Raw genomic sequence first — 17854 nt, 5'->3', positions numbered from 1 at the left:
AACGCGTCGCAATAGATGCAGACCTGATTGATTGATTGATTGATTGAGACTTTTATTAGTAGATTGCACAGTACAGGACATATTCTGTGCAATTGACAACTAAATGGTAACACCAGAATAAGTTTTTCGACTTTTTTAAGTCGGGGTCCACTTTAATCAATTCATGTTCCACAGAATCTGAGGACAGTGCAGTGTGGCTACATGACTGTATTTGTGTTCTACATATGGCCTTTTTTTAATATCTCGATATTTTTAGGCCATGTCACGATACACCATATATATATCTCCATATTTTGCCTTAGCCTTGAATGAACACCTGATGCATATAATAACAGCAGACTGATGATTCTATGTGTCTTCATTAAAACATTCTTCTTCATACTGCATTCATATATGCTACTTTTAAACTTTCATGCAGAGGGAAATCACAACTAAAAGTGTATTGATTAAACAGTTATTAAGCAGTGGCACAAACATTCATGTCATTTCCAAAACAGAAAGTGCAAGATTGTCAGAGACATTTTAAAACAAGCTATTAGTGCACTTTTGTGCATGATGTCACTAAGATGACATATCAAAACAACACTAAATTAAATGGTAAATGGTAAATGGGTTGTACTTGTATAGCGCTTTTCTACCTTCAAGGTACTCAAAGCGCTTTGACACTACTTCCACATTCACACACTGATGGAGGGAGCTGCCATGCAAGGCGCTAAAAGTGCACTTTTTGTACAGAACGCCACTACAATAGTTTCAAACAAATAAGTGCACTTTTGTGCATGATGTCACTTAGATGGCATGTCCAAATAACTCTAAATTAAAGTGCACTTTTTGTACAGAACGCCACTACAATAGTTGAAAACAAAAAAAGTGCACTTTTGTGCATGATGTCACACAAGATATTTCAATAAGTGTCAAATAAAAATTAGCTGCATAATAGGAAATCAAATAGTGTATGTCCTTCGCTATGTGGTAGGTTCCTGCGGACGTTATCTCCTTCTGTTCTTAACTATTTTTTTCATACAGTGTAGATGTGGAAATGTTTGCCTCTGCCTTTTTTTTGTGTGGCACTGAATGGAGATGTTGACATGCGGAGTAAGCACTCTTCATTCTCTAGCAGGGGACTTTTCATATGATGCTACATATTAGCAGTAAGGCTACTTTTTTTAGCAACACTTTTGCCCCACACTTGACAAATTACGGTTGTCTGTTCAACATATTCCTACTTAAAGCCAAACCACCGCCAGACCGCCTGCTATTTCATCCAGGACAGCTCGAAGGGGAAGGGGTGTGCTGCCTGCAAATTTTGTAGCTCAGTCTTTTCCATTTAACACAGTGGCCAAACGGATATACTCATTCATGAACGGGTTATATATATATATATATATATATATATATATATATGTCTTGATTGGATTATCCAGAGAATAGTGCTCGATACCGTGGTAGAGCGCAATATGTAGGTGTGGGAAAAAAATCACAAGACTACTTCATCTCTACAGATCTGTTTCATGAGGGGTTCCCTCATGAAACAGATCTGTAGAGATGAAGTAGTCTTGTGATTTTTTCCCACACCTACATATATATATATATATATATATATATATATAAACAAATACTTGAAAATATATACTATAAATATCTCCCGAATTCGGAGGTCTCAAGGTTGGCATGTATGGTTTGTCGTCGTATCTAATGATTAAACCAAAAATAAATAAAAGGTGAGTGCTCCTAATAAAAGACATTGAAGCTGAGGGAAGGCTATACAGAACGAAACTAAGACCGAACTGGCTACAAAGTCAAAAAAAACAGTATGCTGGACCACAGCAAAGACTTACTGTGGAGCAAAGACGACGTCCACAATGTACATCCGAACATAACATGACAATCAACAATGTCCCCACAAAAAAGGATAAAAACATCTGAAATAGTCTTGATTGCGAAAACAAAGTAGATGTGGGAAATATCACTCAAAGGAAGACATGAAACTGCTACAGGAAAATACCAACAAAACAGGAAAAGCCAACAAAATAGGAGCGCAGGACAGGAACTAAAACACTACACAAGAAAACAGCAAAAAAGTCCAAATAAGTCAGGGTGTGATGTGACAGGTGGAGACAGTACACCTACTTTGAGACAAGAGCTATAGTCATGCATGCTTGCTTATGCTTTATAGTCCATCCATCCATCCATTTTCTACCGCTTATTCCCTTTGAGGTTGCGGGGGGCGCTGGTGCCTATCTCAGCTACAATCAGGTGGAAGGCAGGGTACAACCTGGACAAGTCGCCACCTCATCACAGTGCTTTAAAGTCATGTCCAACAATTGCGACAACGACTTTTCACTGTCAACTGAGTTTTGTTTTTTAAAGATTTCTGCCTCCGAATATTTTCGATGAAAAAAAATGTGCCTTGGCTCAAAAAAGGTTGAAAAACACTGAAATAGGATATTGTTGTTCATAGATGATCTGCCTCTTCTTTGATCTGATAAGTCGCAGCTATGCAAGGACTCCAAGACTCTGATTGGTCCATACAGGTGTGTCACCTGGGAGGTATCCAACACCTGGTAGATCTGCTGGACAACAAGGCCGGGGAGGTGCAAAAGAGTGCCTGCGGGGCCTTAAGGAACCTGGTGTATGGAAAAGCCACAGACAACAACAAAGTGGCGCTGAGGAACTGCGGTGGTGTTCCTGCCCTGCTGCGCCTCCTCAGGAAGACAACAGACAATGAAGTCCGGGAGCTGGTGACTGGTACGTCTCTCACTCTCAGGGCACGCTGTCCGTCTCTGACTTTTTTTTTTGTCAAATCCCATCTTTTTATGTAGTCTCTCACACTACAAATAGAATGTGATGTCTAATGTGAATGTAAAGTGACCCGCATGCAGACATGACATCACACGTGCTGAGGTGTTTTTGGAGGTTCTAGTAGGTCTCAGTCCTGGTGTAGTTTTGTCGATTCCAAGGGTTTTGTGCGATGAAAGTCAACATTTTCTAAAGGAATTATTTCGTGTTGACGATAACGAAGGAAGAGGGCAAGCACTTTGTGGGACATTTGCTTCAATGTCTTCTCCAAGAGCGTGTTGGCGAGCAGTCAATCAATCAATGTTTACTTATATAGTCCTAAATCACTAGTGTCTCAAAGGGCTGCACAAACCACAACGACATCCGCGGCTCAGATCCCACATCGGGCCGAGGAAAAACTCAACCCAATGGGATAACAATGAGAAACCTTGGAGGGGACCGCAGATGTGGGAACCACCCACATCTGAGAGTCCAGTCCATAGTGGATCTAACATAATATTGTGAGGGTCCAGTCCATAGTGGATCTAACATAATAGTGAGAGTCCAGTCCATAGTGGCTCTAACATAATAGTGTGAGAGTCCAGTCCATAGTAGATCTAACATAATAGTGAGAGTCCAGTCCATAGTGGATCTAACATAATATTGTGAGGGTCCAGTCCATAGTGGATCTAACATAATAGTGAGAGTCCAGTCCATAGTGGAGCTCACATAACAGTGAGAGTCCAGTCCATAGTAGATCCAACATAATAGTGAGAGTCCAGTCCATAGTGGATCTAACATAATAGTGTGAGAGTCCAGTCCATAGTGGATCTAACATAATAGTGAGAGTCCAGTCCATAGTGGATCTAACATAATATTGTGAGAGTCCAGTCCATAGTGGGTCTAACACAATAGTGTGAGTCCAGTCCAAAGTGGATCTAACATAATACTGTAAGAGTCCAGTCCGTAGTGGATCTAACATGATAGTGAGAGTCCAGTCCATAGTGGAGCTAACATAATACTGTAAGTCCAGTCCGTAGTGGATCTAACATAATAGTGAGAGAGTCCAGTCCATAGTGGATCTAACATAATAGTGAGAGTCCAGTCCATAGTGGATCTAACATAATAGTGTGAGAGTCCAGTCCATAGTGGATCTAACATAATATTGTGAGAGTCCAGTCCATAGTGGATCTAACACAATAGTGTGAGTCCAGTCCAAAGTGGATCTAACATAATACTGTAAGAGTCCAGTCCGTAGTGGATCTAACATGATAGTGAGAGTCCAGTCCATAGTGGAGCTAACATAATACTGTAAGTCCAGTCCGTAGTGGATCTAACATAATAGTGAGAGTCCAATGCATAGTCGATCTGACATAATCTTGTGAGGGTCCAGTCCATAGTGGATCTAACATAATATTATGAGAGTACAATCCATAGTGGATCTAACATAATAGTGTGAGAGTCCAGTCCAAAGTGGATCTAACAATAGTGTGAGAGTCCAGTCCATAGTGGATCTAACATAATAGTGTGAGTCCAGTCCATAGTGGATCTAACATAATAGTGAGAGTCCAGTCCATGGTGGATCTAACATAATAGTGTGAGTCCAGTCCATAGTGGATCTAACATAATAGTGAGAGTCCAGTCCATGGTGGATCTAACATAATAGTGTGAGTCCAGTCCATAGTGGATCTAACATAATAGTGTGAGTCCAGTCCATAGTGGATCTAACATAATAGTGTGAGTCCAGTCCATAGTGGATCTAACATAATAGTGAGAGAGTCCAGTCCATAGTGGATTTAACATAATAGTGAGACCGTGTGTCCAAGGTCCAAAGTGTCAGTGTGGGAATGTTTGCCAGCTGCTGTGTGGGAGGTGAGTGTGGCAGCAGCTCCAACACTCAGCAGGCTGTGAAGTAACAGTGAGCTGCCAAGGCGGTGCAGACAGATGCTAGGACAATGTGCTGAAGGATGCCGGCTGCCAGTGATGGCTCTGCAGCGACACAGCACATGTTGTTCAATGCCAGATGGCTGCGACTCTTCAAATGATTCTCAACACTATTTTGAGACGCAGAAAGCGCTCCACGCCACATTCCCAAATAAAGGACAAAGTCATCTACTCTACACTTGAGTATATTCAGCAACACCTAATGAGAGCCGACACAAGAGCTGTATGCAACATAAAGTGGGCTTTTTATCTTGAGGGGGAAATATTGTAATGATCTCTCTGTCAAAATGCAATGCAATATGTCACTAAATGGGCAACACGATGCTTAAGGGGTTAGTGCGTCTGCCTCACAACATGAAGGTCCTGGGTTCAATCCTGCGCTCTGGATCTTTCTGTGTGGAGTTTGCATGTTCTCCCCGTGACTGCGTGGGTTCCCTCCGGGTACTCCGGCTTCCTCCCACTTCCAAAGACATGCACCTGGGGATAGGCCCCTCCCACCTCCAAAGACATGCACCTGGGGATAGGCCGCTCCCACCTCCAAAGACATGCACCTGGGGATAGGCCCCTCCCACCTCCAAAGTCATGCACCTGGGGATAGGCCCCTCCCACCTCCAAAAACATGCACCTAGGGATAGGCCCCTCCCACCTCCAAAGTCATGCACCTGGGGATAGGCCCCTCCCACCTCCAAAAACATGCACCTAGGGATAGGCCCCTTTCACCTCCAAAAACATTCACCTAGGCATAGGCCCCTCCCACCTCCAAAGACATGCACCTTGGGATAGGCCCCTCCCACCTCCAAAGACATGCACCTGGGGATAGGCCCCTCCCACCTCCAAAAACATGCACCTAGGGATTGGCCCCTCCCACCTCCAAAGTCATGCACTTGGGGATAGGCCCCTCCCACCTCCAAAGTCATGCACCTGGGGATAGGCCCCTCCAACCTCCAAAGACATGCACCTGGGGATAGGCCCCTCCCACCTCCAAAGTCATGCACCTGGGGATAGGCCCCTCCCACCTCCAAAGTCATGCACCTGGGGATAGGCCCCTCCCACCTCCAAAGACATGCACCTGGGGATAGGCCCCTCCCACCTCCAAAAACATGCACCTAGGGATAGGCCCCTCCCACCTCCAAAGACATGCACCTGGGGATAGGCCCCTCCCACCTCCAAAAACATGCACCTAGGGATAGGCTCCTCCCACCTCCAAAAATATGCACCTAGGGATAGGCCCCTCCCACCTCCAAAGACATGCACCTGGGGATAGGCCCCTCCCACCTCCAAAGACATGCACCTGGGGATAGGCCCCTCCCACCTCCAAAGTCATGCACCTGGGGATAGGCCCCTCCCACCTCCAAAGTCATGCACCTGGGGATAGGCCCCTCCCACCTCCAAAGTCATGCACCTAGGGATAGGCCCAGTTCTTGGGTCAGACAATGTCTTTCTGTTGATTACAATACATGAAAGAAACAGGAACACCTTCATGTTGCTTCCCCCCCTACACAGTGGAGTTTTACAAGCCTTCATCTTGGGAGGTTCAGAGACACTTTTTGGTCTTCTCACCGGAAAACTCATTTCAACGCAAACTGTTTGTGATAACTTAGATAAAATTATTATAACATACAACATGCTTAGATAAAATTATATTAGATTTGATAGTACTTTATTTATTCCTTCAGGAAAATTTAAATTTTAAATAAATTAAATACAATTTTAAAATGCTATACGTTTACCAAACAATCTGTCACTCCTATTCGCTAAATCCGAGGAAATCTTCTTCCTCGATGTCGCTTCTAAACAAGTCTGCCAAATCCACATATACGCCAAGTCTCTTACGTGAATGAGATAAATAATATTGGATATTTTACGGTAACGTGTTAATATTTCACACATAAATCGCTCCAGAGTATAACTCGCACCCCCTATGAACTATGAAAAAAACTGTGATTTATAATCTGAAAAATACGGTAGCCGTTTTTACTGTAGTATGTGTACTTGGTGTACATTCCTGATTCCTCCTGTGATCCTGCAGGTGTCCTGTGGAACTTGTCCTCCTGCGATGCAGTGAAGATGACCATCATACGTGACGCCATGGCCACACTGACCAACACGGTGGTCATCCCCCACTCAGGTTGGAGCAGCCTGTCGCACCGTGACGAACACAAGGTCAAGTTTCAGTCCTCCCTGCTGCTGAGAAACACTACCGGCTGTCTCAGGTGAGACACACACAATCACCTGCTGGAGCCAGAATGATGACTTCATTGTTTAGTAGCCAAGAATGGATGAATTGATCCGGATGGAGCAGGGATCCTTAATTACAGTAAAGAGCAAATGAAGGCCACATGCGGATCATTAAAATGTTCAATCTGGCCCGTCGGATATTCCAAAATAATCATTTTAGATCTTTAAGATGGAAAGTGTAGCTGCCTTTATGATGTTTAGTCATGTTTTCTAATGACTGTAAGTCTTCAACTATACAAAGTATTTCTAGGCTTGGAATCTGCACTTTTAAATGATATACTACAAACCTCGTTTCCATATGAGTTGGGAAATTGTGTTAGATGTAAATATAAACAGAATACAATGATTTGCAAATCCTTTTCAACCCATATTGAGTTGAATGCACTTCAAAGACAAGATATTTGATGTTCAAACTCATAAACTTTATTTTTTATTGCAAATAATAATTAACTTAGAATTTCATGGCTGCAACACGTGACAAAGTAGTTGGGAAAGGGCATGTTCACCACTGTGTTACATCACCTTTTCTTTTAACAACACTCAATACATTTTTAGGAACCGAGGAAAGTAATTGTTGAAGCTTTGAAAGTGGAATTCTTTCCCATTCTTGTTTTATGTAGAGCTTCAGTCGTTCAACAGTCCGGGGTCTCCGCTGTCGTATTTTACGCTTCATAATGTGCACCACACATTTTCCATGGGAGACAGGTCTGGACTGCGGGCGGGCCAGGAAAGTACCCGCACTCTTTTACTACGAAACCACGGTGTTGTAACACGTGGCTTGGCATTGTCTTGCTGAAATAAGCAGGGGCTTCCATGATACTGTTGCTTGGATGACAACATATGTTGCTCCAAAACCTGTATGTACCTTTCAGCATTAATGGTGCCTTCACAGATGTGTAAGTTACCCATGCCTTGGGCACTAATACATCATCACAGATACTGGCTTTTGAACTTTGCACCTATAACAATCCGGATGGTTATTTTCCTCTTTGTTCCGGAGGACACCACGTCCTGTGTTTCCAAATATAATTTGAAATGTGGACTCCTCAGACCACAGAACACCTTTCCACTTTGCATCAGTCCATCTTAGATGATCTCAGGCCCAGCGAACCCAGCGGCGTCCCTGGGTGTTGTTGATAAATGGCTTTTGCTTTGCTTAGCAGAGTTTTAACTTGCACTTACAGATGTACACTCAAATATATGTTGCCCCAACTCAAAATTTGTACATTCTCACAACACAATAAAAATGACTTTGTCCAACTAATTTTTAGCAAAAAAAGCCAAAATGAAATTATTGCAATAACTAAGCGAAATTGTTTTACATTTGTCAGACTAATTTTTAACAAATACAGCTAAAATGAAATTATTTTGGTTACTAAGCGAAATTGATTTATATGTGCCCAACTCAAAATTGATTGGAAATTAAGCAAGCTAAAAATCACCCTTGATCCCATAAAACACAGCAGACAAAACCCTGTTGGTATTTTTAATGTAGAATAATCCTTAGTTCAACAATCTTGAATATAACACCACAAGATGTCAAAGTTACGTGAAAACACAAACCAAAATGTGGAGTTTCAGTGAAAACAAAACATCAAGAAGTACATTTTACATAAAGACCAATGTCAGATTTGTGTACCAACACAGACCAATAACTTAGTTTTATATTAACAAATATGTCAAATTGACTTGAAAGCCCAGAGAACTCAGTCTTAGTTATAAAACACCAAGAAACACTTTTACCTTTTCTTAAATAACTCGAGGAAAACTTTACGAGTAACGGTTCTCCAAAATAGCTCAAAGTGGTGTAAAATTAACACTCAGCGCCACAAAGGAAACTGCAAAAACACATTTGAGTCCTGTGCAAGTGTGCTAATGCAGCCATTAGCCTCAATGTACTGAACTTAAAGGCCTACTGAAAGCCACTACTAGCGACCACGCAGTCTGATAGTTTATATATCAATGATGAAATATTAACATTGCAACACATGCCAATATGTCCGCTTTAGTTCACTAAATTACAAATGTAATTTTCCCCGTGAAGTATCCTGTTGAAAATGTCGCAGAATGATGACACGTGCGCGTGACGTCACCGGTGGTAGCGGACATGTTCTCCCAGCACCGCTCACGGCTAAAAGTCATCTTTTTTCATCGCATAATTACACAGTATTCTGGACATCTGTGTTGCTGAATCTTTTGCAATTCGTTCAATGAATAATGGAGACGTCAAAGAAGAAAGATGTAGGTGGGAAACGGTGTATTGCAGATGCCTTTAGCAACACAAACATAGTCGGTGTTTCCTTGTTTACATTCCCGAAGGTGAAGCTTTACTATGGAACAGTGCGGTCAAGCGAACATGGTTCCCGACCACATGTCAACCGGCAGGTTTTGGTGAGAAAATTGTGCTAATAAGTCGGCTCTTACCATAGACATGAGCGGAGCTTGGATCCTCCTGCAGCTTCGGACTATTACCTCCTCCCACCGGAGACACTGGCGGTCACCACACCCGTGGCCACACCCCTCCGACTTTCAGGTACCATATAATCTCACTAAAACACTAGTAACACAATAAGCAGATAAGGGATCTTCCATAAATATCCTAGTAAATGTGTCTAATAACATCTTAATTGTTCCCACTGCCCTGCCTTTTTTTTTCTTTCTAGTCCTTCACTCTCACTTTCCTCATCTACGAATCTTTCATCGCTCAAATTAATGGGGAAATCGGCGCTTTCTCGGTCCGAATCGCTCTCGCCGCTGGTGGCCATGATTGTAAACAATGTTCAGATTTGAGGAGCTCCACAACCCGTGACGTCACGCGCACATCGTCTGCTACTTTTTTATTAGCGACCAAAAGTTGCAAACTTTATCGTCGATGTTCTCTACTAATTCCTTTCAGCAAAAATGTGGCAATATCGCGAAATGATCAAGTATGACACATAGAATGGACCTGCTATCCTCGTTTAAATAACATCTCATTTCAGTAGGCCTTTAAAGAAAAGAAAACAACATTGATCAAATTGGCAACAAACAAAAATAAATAAGAAAAACAACATTCACAGATCAGGAATCTGATATTAATGGAATGCTAGCAGCAAATATCCTTTGAATGTAAGCAAGTAAAAACAAAACATGACAACAGCACTAGTTGTTCATAAAATACAAAATAAAATTCCAAAGTCTTGAATCGAACTTAATCTATTTATCCAGGGTCGAGTGATGAAACGGAGGAGAGAAATGGATGCGAGAAGTGTGCAGGGTAGTCACACTCAGAGATGAAATGGGCAGGTAAAGTTAGGTCCAATTCTCACGTTCAAAATGTTGTAGGTCACAGATTGTCTTTAAATGAGGTGAAAATGAAGGCAAAAAAATACAACCACAAATAAAGATCCGATGATGAACTTTGTCAAGAAGTGTTCACCTCTCATGCAAACAACTTGATTTTCAGCTGCTGTATCTTTGTGTTCAGCTTGTGACCATCCAGGTTCATTAGGATCTTCTGGAAAAACTCAAATGTGTACTTGAGGTTGTCTAGAAAGTTTAGATCAAGGGCATAAATGAGCCCCAAATATCATTATGATCCCCATGATGACGGTGTCCACGTTGCTCAGGAGGCGTGGTTGGGAAGGGGGCGTGGTTAAGAGGATTGGCGTATAATTCACCAACTCGAGTACTTCATATATATTTAATATATATATGTGTATGTATATATATATATAATATCTATATGTATTAAATACTTGACTTTCAGTGAGTTCTAGCTATATGTATTTATTTTATTATATATATAAATAAAATAAATAGTTGAATTTCCGACGGCCCCTATCAAATACACAGTAATAAAAACACAGCCTGCTGGTTACTAAAAAACAACAACACTTACCTTTCACTATTTGAGTAACCTTTGTTCTGCCATTCGCGTATTGGCAAGCGATTTCCGAATCCGGGAATATCCTTCACGGATTTGTTGTAGACATCCGCAAATGAGAACAGGATGTTGCTTCCAGCTATCAGCATAGCCATCTTTGTCTCAGAATAAGATACACCATCGGGTCTCCATTTTGCGAGGTGGGCCATAATACTGGGTTGTGAACGATGCTGCGCTGCGGACGCTTTGTTCTCCCCTGACTGACCGTTCATGGCTGAGTATATCCATTCGGCCGCGGTGTTCAATGGAGAAGTGTGTTCTACAAAATTTACAGGCAACATACCCCTTCCCCTTCGAACTCTCCTGGATAAAATGAATTTTTTGTTTCCAATCGTTCTGGAACTTGCAAGCGTATTTCTTCATTTTGCTCGTCAACAGTGTAATATATTGGGTTGGAGTCAATAACCAGGCAACGTGATGAAGTTACGTCTCTTTACTGTGGTCTTCAGAACAGACTCCCTAATGCATGTTCCTTGACTGCACTTAAATGTAGAATATATTTACATTCTATTCTATGTACAGTGGATGGCAGTATTGTCCTGTTTAAGAGGGTCACAACATTGAGTCAGGTCTGGAGCTGCAGGGGGCGTGGCCTCCAGCTCCGCCTGAATTTCGGGAGATTTTCGGGAGAAAATTTGTCCCGGGAGGTTTTCGGGAGAGGTGCTGAATTTCGGGAGTCTCCCGGAAAATCCGGGAGGGTTGGCAAGAATGGCAATGTCACTTTCTGCATCCTCAGTGGCGGAGGCCTGAACAGCAACACAAAAACAAAACACTTGTGTTAGGTAAAATGCTGAACACCACTAGCAGAAAATGAGTTAGCTTTTTTTTTAAGTCCTCATTGCTTGTCAAATCAATAATTTATGTATTTTCTAGTCCTTCACTATCAATATCCTGATTCACAAATCTTTCATCCTTGCTCAAATTAATGGGGAAATTGTCGCTTTCTCGGTCCGAATTGCTCTTACTGCTGGTGGCTCCCATTATAAACAATGTGAATATGAGTGGAGCCCTGCAACCCGTGACATCACGCGCACATACTTCCGGTGAAGGCAGGGCTTTTCTATTAGCGAGCAAAAGTGGCGAACTTTATCGTTGATGTTCTCTACTAAATCCTTTCAGCCAGAATATGGCAATATCGCGAAATGATCAAGTATGACACATAGAATGGACCTGCTATCCCCGTTTAAATAAGAAAATATAATTTCTGTAGGCCTTTAAATGCCCATGAGTCTGCCTAAAATGCTGCAACAGCCCATGTGGTGATATCCTTTACACACTGTCGGTTTTTGATGCAGTACCGCCTGAGGGATCAAAAGTCCGTAATATCATTGCTTACGTGTAATGATTTCTCCATATTCTCTGAACCTTTTGATGATTTTATGGACCGTAGATGGTAAAATCCTTAAATTCCTTGCAATAGCTTGTTGAGAAATGTTGTTCTAAAACTGTTCGACGATCTGCTTACAAAGTGGTGACCCTCACCCCGTCCTTGTTTGTTAATTAAATAGCATTTCATGGAAGCTGCTTTTATACCCAATCATGGCACCCACCTGTTCCCAATTAGCCTGCACACCTGTGGGATGTTCCAAATAAGTGTTTGATGCGCATTCCTCAACTTTATCAGTATTTATTGCCACCTTTCCCAACTTCTTTGTCACGTGTTGCTGGCATCAAATTCTAAAGTTAATGATTATTTGCACAAAAAAAAATGTTTATCAATTTGAACATCAAATATGTTGTCTTTGTAGCATATTTAACTGAATATGGGTTGAAAATGATTTGCAAATCATTGTATTCTGGTTATATTTACATCCAACTCATATGGAAACAGGCTTTGTAGTTACTATGTACTGAGTCACAGCAGCTCAGACGAGGCACCAAGTAGTGTGGGTAGGCAGTGTTTCCAGAGCCTAAAATGTGGGTCTCAGGGACAGACGCGGAAGGAGATTTTTACAACAAAGTTCTAAAGCTTAGTGATGTATCAGATATAGCAAATCATAGGTGTTTTTGTTTGTTTGTTTTTTTAACCCTTTGTGTTCATATTTCGCTGTGTTTGTTGCATTTTTGTTGTAAAATATGTGGATGCGGAGGGGGTGGGACGTTGACATGTTGTCAATATTCAGCGTTTTATCATTAATAGTTAATATTGTAAATCCCACATTCTTTATTCTCATGTACATTCTGGATGTCTCATTCAGTAAAAAAAAATTTTAATTCCCCTCCGTTTTTCTAAGGTGGTCTGTCATAACGTTTTTAGCTTTCAATCTGACATTATTGTGAGGTTTTGTATTCCATCCATCCATCCATTTACTACCGCTTATTCCCTTTGGGGTCGCGGGGGGCGCTGGTGCCTATCTCAGCTAAATTCGGGCGGAAGGCGTGGTACACCCTGGACAAGTCATCACCTCATCGCAGAGGTTTTGTATTAGTGTTCCTAAAAATAGGACACAAGCACTCTTACTGTACAGCAGATTTTCACAGCTTATATTTGTATAGGAGGAGCCAGATGAGGTGGTCCGGGCATCTTGTCAGGATGCCACCTGAACGCCTCCCTAGGGAGGTGTTTAGGGCATGTCCGACCAGCAGGAGGCCACGGGGAAGACCCAGGACACGTTGGGTGGACTATGTCTCCCGGCTGGCCTGGGAACGCCTCGGGATCCCCCGGGAGGAGCTGGACGAATGGCTTCCCTACTTAGGCTGCTGTCCCCGCGACCCGACTTCGGATAAGTGGAAGAAGATGGATGGATGGAGTTTTTAATTTTATTAACTTTTTTTTTTTCATACGCAGCCTCCCAAAAATCAGAGGCTAATATCTTAGCGATTTCAAGATTTTTTTTTCATGTTTTCTTGAATTTTCCTGTGGAAAAGAAGCTGCCAAATACATGCTATGATGCTGGGATGTCCATCTGGTTGGCTACTGCTTGTTCGAAAAAAAACTATTTGAACAAGAAAATCAAGAAAATAGCAAAAAGATGTAATGTAGTTAATGTAAATGATGTAATGCTCATGTTAAAGATGTTTTTTTAGGCCACACTTGAGCAAGACACTTCATCCTTGCTCCTGATGGGTGGTGGTTAGCACCTTTCACAGCAGCTCCCGCCTTCAGTGTGTGAATGTGTGTGTGAATGGGTGAATGTGGAAATAGTAGGGGTATAACGGTACACAAGAATTTTGTTTCGGTACATACCTGGGATTAGAGGTCACGGTTCGGTTCATTTTCAGTACAGTAAGAAAACAACAAAGTATACTTTTTTTGGTTATTTATTTACCAAATTTGCTAAATCTTCCACCAAAAATATTCTTCTTAGTGGAATATTTAATGTGAAGTAATGGGAACCTTGGATAGGTCAATAATTCATAATAACATTGATTTTGATTCAATATTATGTTTTGAGCAATGACAGTTTGAAAGAAAAAAAAACAGCCTTGTTTTATTTGTCGAGATTGCAACTTTTTCTAGATGACATTTAACCTTTAATCTTTTTTATTTCACTTTTGTTATGTTTTTGTTTATTTTATTAGTATTTTTAGAAAATGCCGTGGGCCTTTTAAACATTTGCTGTGGGCACCCCTGCTATAGATAATACAAATTAAATCAGACAAATCTATGGGTAAAAAGCAGAGCTTGGCGACGCATGTGCGTTTATCATAACTCTCTTGCTCTCTATCTCTGTGCCTCCCTCACGAACGCTGCTGCGTGCAGAATTTGTTTTGTTTTTAAACCTTTCTTAACCCTGAACGTACATTGAAAATACACGCAACCCTAACTTAAAATGCCGAACAGTTGAGGCATTTAAGAAACTCCACCCGGACAGCCCTGCAAAAGAGGACATATCCGCTGAAAAGAGGAGGTATGGTCACTCTATCGTAACCCGGTCACTGCTAGCTAGCCTGCCGTGTTTACACAACGTGCGCTACGCTATTTAATATGTCCGTGTGGAAACTCGTTCGGTACACCTCCGAACCGGACCGAAACCCCCGTATCGAAATGGTTCAATACAAATACATGTACCGTTACACCCCTAGGAAATAGTGCCAAAGCGCTTTGAGTACTTTGAAGGTAGAAAAGCGCTATACAGGTATAACCCATTTACCATTTGGCGCTGGACAATATGCATTAAAAAAATCCTACTCACATAGTTGTGGACAAAGTGTATTAAGTAAAATAAATAAAATCTGTGTTTCTGTGTGTCAGGAACCTGAGCTCTGCTGGCGAGGAGGCGAGGAGTCAGCTGCGCTGCTGTGAGGGTCTGGTGGACTCGCTGCTTCACATCCTTAAAGCCTGCGTGAACACCTCCGACTACGACAGCAAGGTGCTGCAAATGCAGATCTATTTACTCAATGCCAATGTCAACATGTATACAGAGCCCTGAAAATACAATTAAGTAGGAAAAGAAAAAATTAGGGATGTCCGATAATATCAGACTGCCTATATTATCGGCCGATAAATGCTTTAAAATGTAATAGCGGAAATTATCGTTATCGGTTTCCAAATGATCAGTATCAGTTTCAAAAAGTAAAATTAATGACTTTTTAAAATGCCGCTGTGTACACGGACGTAGGGAGAAGTACAGAGCGCCAATTAACCTTAAAGGGACTTCATTTGCGTTTCAGCCCAGTCACATAACATCTACGGCTTTTCACACACACAAGTGAATGCTCTTGGTCAACAGCCATACAGGTCACACTGAGGGTGGCCGAATAAACAACTTTAACACTGTTACAAATATGCGCCACACTGTGAACCCACACCAAACAAGAATGACACACACATTTCGGGAGAACATCCGCACTGTAACACAACAGAACCCAGAACCCCTTGCAGCACTAACTCTTCCGGGATGCTACAATATAAACCCCCCGCTACCCTCTACAAAACCCCGCCCACCTCAACCTCCTCATGCTCTCTCAGGGAGAGCATGTTCTTAAATTCCAAGCTGCTGTTTTGAGGCATGTTAAAAAAAATCATGCACTTTGTGACTTCAATAATAAATATGGCAGTGCCATGTTGGCATTTTTGTCCATAACTTGAGTCGATTTATTTTGGAAAACCTTGTTACATTGTTTAATGGATCCAGCGGCGCATCACAACAAAATTAGGCATATGAATGTGTTAATTCCATGACTGTATGTATTGGTATCGGTTGATATCAAGTTTGATAATATCGGAATATCTGCAAAAAAGCCATTGACGGACATCTCTAGAAAAAAATAGAAAAAAGAAACAACTACAATTAATACTAATTACAGCTTTGAATATTGCCAAGTTGTTCTTAAAATATATACTGTATGACTTATACATATCCCTGTTGGATTGTTTAACAATATCAAAAATATCAAAATAGCATTCGCATGCTATTGGGATCCCTGACTTAGAGCTACGTCATGAATACATTCTGCTTGATTCAATCCTCAGATTGTGGAGAACAGCGTGTGTGCGCTGAGGAACCTCTCCTACCGGCTAGAAGTGGAAATGCCTTCCTCTCGTCTCCTTGGCAACCAGGAGCTGGACACTCTCCTGGGATTCTCCTCCCCGGCCAAGGAGCTGGACTACATCTGCTGGGGCAAGAGGAGGCGCGGGAGGAAAAGGAGCAGCTGGCAAGATGAAAAAGTAAATGGAGAAGTAACACAAGATTGTCACAGGAAAATAGTCAAGTCAGATGTTGTTAACGTTCAACTTCCATAACTTCAATCACCTTTTAATAGACAGGAAGCTGTGTCTCATTTTGTGTACATGTGTGCTGTGCAGTGGGACGGCATGGGGGCCATTCCAGGGTTTTCCCAGCCTCTGAGGGGTGCCGAGCTGCTGTGGCACCCCATGGTCGTGAAGCCATACCTCAACTTGCTAGCTGAGAGCTCCAACTCTGCCACGCTGGAAGGGGCCGCCGGGTCGCTGCAAAACTTGTCTGCTGGAAACTGGAAGGTGTCCTGAAATGAGAAGATGCATTTAGACCAGGCCTGGGATATTATTTTGACTCAGGGGGGCCAAATTTAGAGAAAAAAAAATGTGTCAATGTGTTTTAGGAAGACTAATACAAAACCTCACAATAATGTCCTATTGAATGCTAAAAGACTAAATGGAATTTTACATTTTTTTACTGAATGAGACACCCATAATGTAGATGAAAACAAAGTATGTGGGACTTAATATATTTAGCTATGAAGGATAAAACACTGAATATTGACAACATATGAACGTCACGCCCCCTTTCCATTGACATATTTTACAATCAAGCAAAACGCAACAAAAATGCAAACAAACACAGCGAAGTATGAACGTGAAGGGTAAAACAACCCCACCTATAATCTGATACGTGTGATACATCACTAAGCTTTAGAACTTTGTTATAAAAATCTCCTTCCGCGTCTGTCCCTGACACCCACATTTCAGGCTCTGGAAACGCCCAGACTGCTAGGTGCCTCGTCTGAGCTGCTGTGACGTAGATTACCATAGTAACCAATTAGATGACCATAGTAACTAAGTATATTACCATAGCAACTAATTACATGACCATAGTAACTAAGTATATTACCATAATAACTAATTAATTGACCATCATAACTAAGTATGTTACCATAGCAACTAATTATATTACCATAGTAACTAGTACATCATGCAAAAGTGCAGATTCCAACCATTGAAATACTTTGTATAGTTCCATGACTTATGGTCATTAGAAAACACAAGTGCACACCATAATGGCAGCTACACTTTCCATCTTAAAGAACTACAAAAATTATTTGGGAATGTCCGATGGGCTAGATTGAAAATCTTAACGGGCCTCAATTTGCCCAGGTCTGGTGAAGAATTCTCACAAAAAAAGTTAAAGTAAAAGTACCAATGATTGTCAGACACACACTAGGTGTGGCAAAATTATTCTCTGCATTTGATCCATCACCCTTGATCACCCCCTGGGAGGTGAGGGGAGTAGTCAGCAGCAGTGGTAGCCACACCCCGGAATCATTTTT

At 41.7% G+C, this 17854-nt stretch overlaps 1 protein-coding gene and 1 long non-coding RNA gene across 5 annotated transcripts in view; one reads left to right on the top strand and one right to left on the bottom strand.

Annotated features, from left to right (window-relative positions):
• The window catches only part of LOC133544550 (plakophilin-4-like), a 63001-nt gene that overhangs the window by 35470 nt on the left and 9677 nt on the right, over positions 1 to 17854 (top strand). Inside the window, exons 11-15 of the mRNA XM_061890024.1 lie at positions 2535 to 2748; positions 6752 to 6935; positions 15081 to 15198; positions 16302 to 16496; positions 16635 to 16808. Of these exons, the coding sequence (XP_061746008.1) occupies positions 2535 to 2748; positions 6752 to 6935; positions 15081 to 15198; positions 16302 to 16496; positions 16635 to 16808 (885 nt within the window). The remainder of the gene's footprint in view (positions 1 to 2534; positions 2749 to 6751; positions 6936 to 15080; positions 15199 to 16301; positions 16497 to 16634; positions 16809 to 17854) is intronic.
• Positions 10823 to 17854, bottom strand: part of LOC133544551 (uncharacterized) — a 20990-nt gene continuing 13958 nt past the window's right edge. For 2 of the 4 annotated variants that reach the window (XR_009804667.1, XR_009804669.1), the window contains 4 exons: positions 16582 to 16813; positions 16344 to 16480; positions 15085 to 15201; positions 10823 to 11631 (listed from right to left, as the gene is read on the bottom strand). This is a non-coding gene — a long non-coding RNA (uncharacterized LOC133544551). Of the gene's footprint in view, positions 11632 to 15084; positions 15255 to 16343; positions 16481 to 16581; positions 16814 to 17854 lie in introns of all 4 variants that reach the window. The other 2 variants (XR_009804668.1, XR_009804670.1) reach the window with 2 other exon arrangements.

This window comes from Nerophis ophidion, linkage group LG27, assembly GCF_033978795.1.
Source record: "Nerophis ophidion isolate RoL-2023_Sa linkage group LG27, RoL_Noph_v1.0, whole genome shotgun sequence".
Classification (NCBI taxonomy): Eukaryota; Metazoa; Chordata; class Actinopteri; order Syngnathiformes; family Syngnathidae; genus Nerophis; species Nerophis ophidion.
The sequence above is the reverse complement of the archived record's forward strand: the minus strand, read 5'-3'. Positions and strand labels throughout refer to the sequence as shown.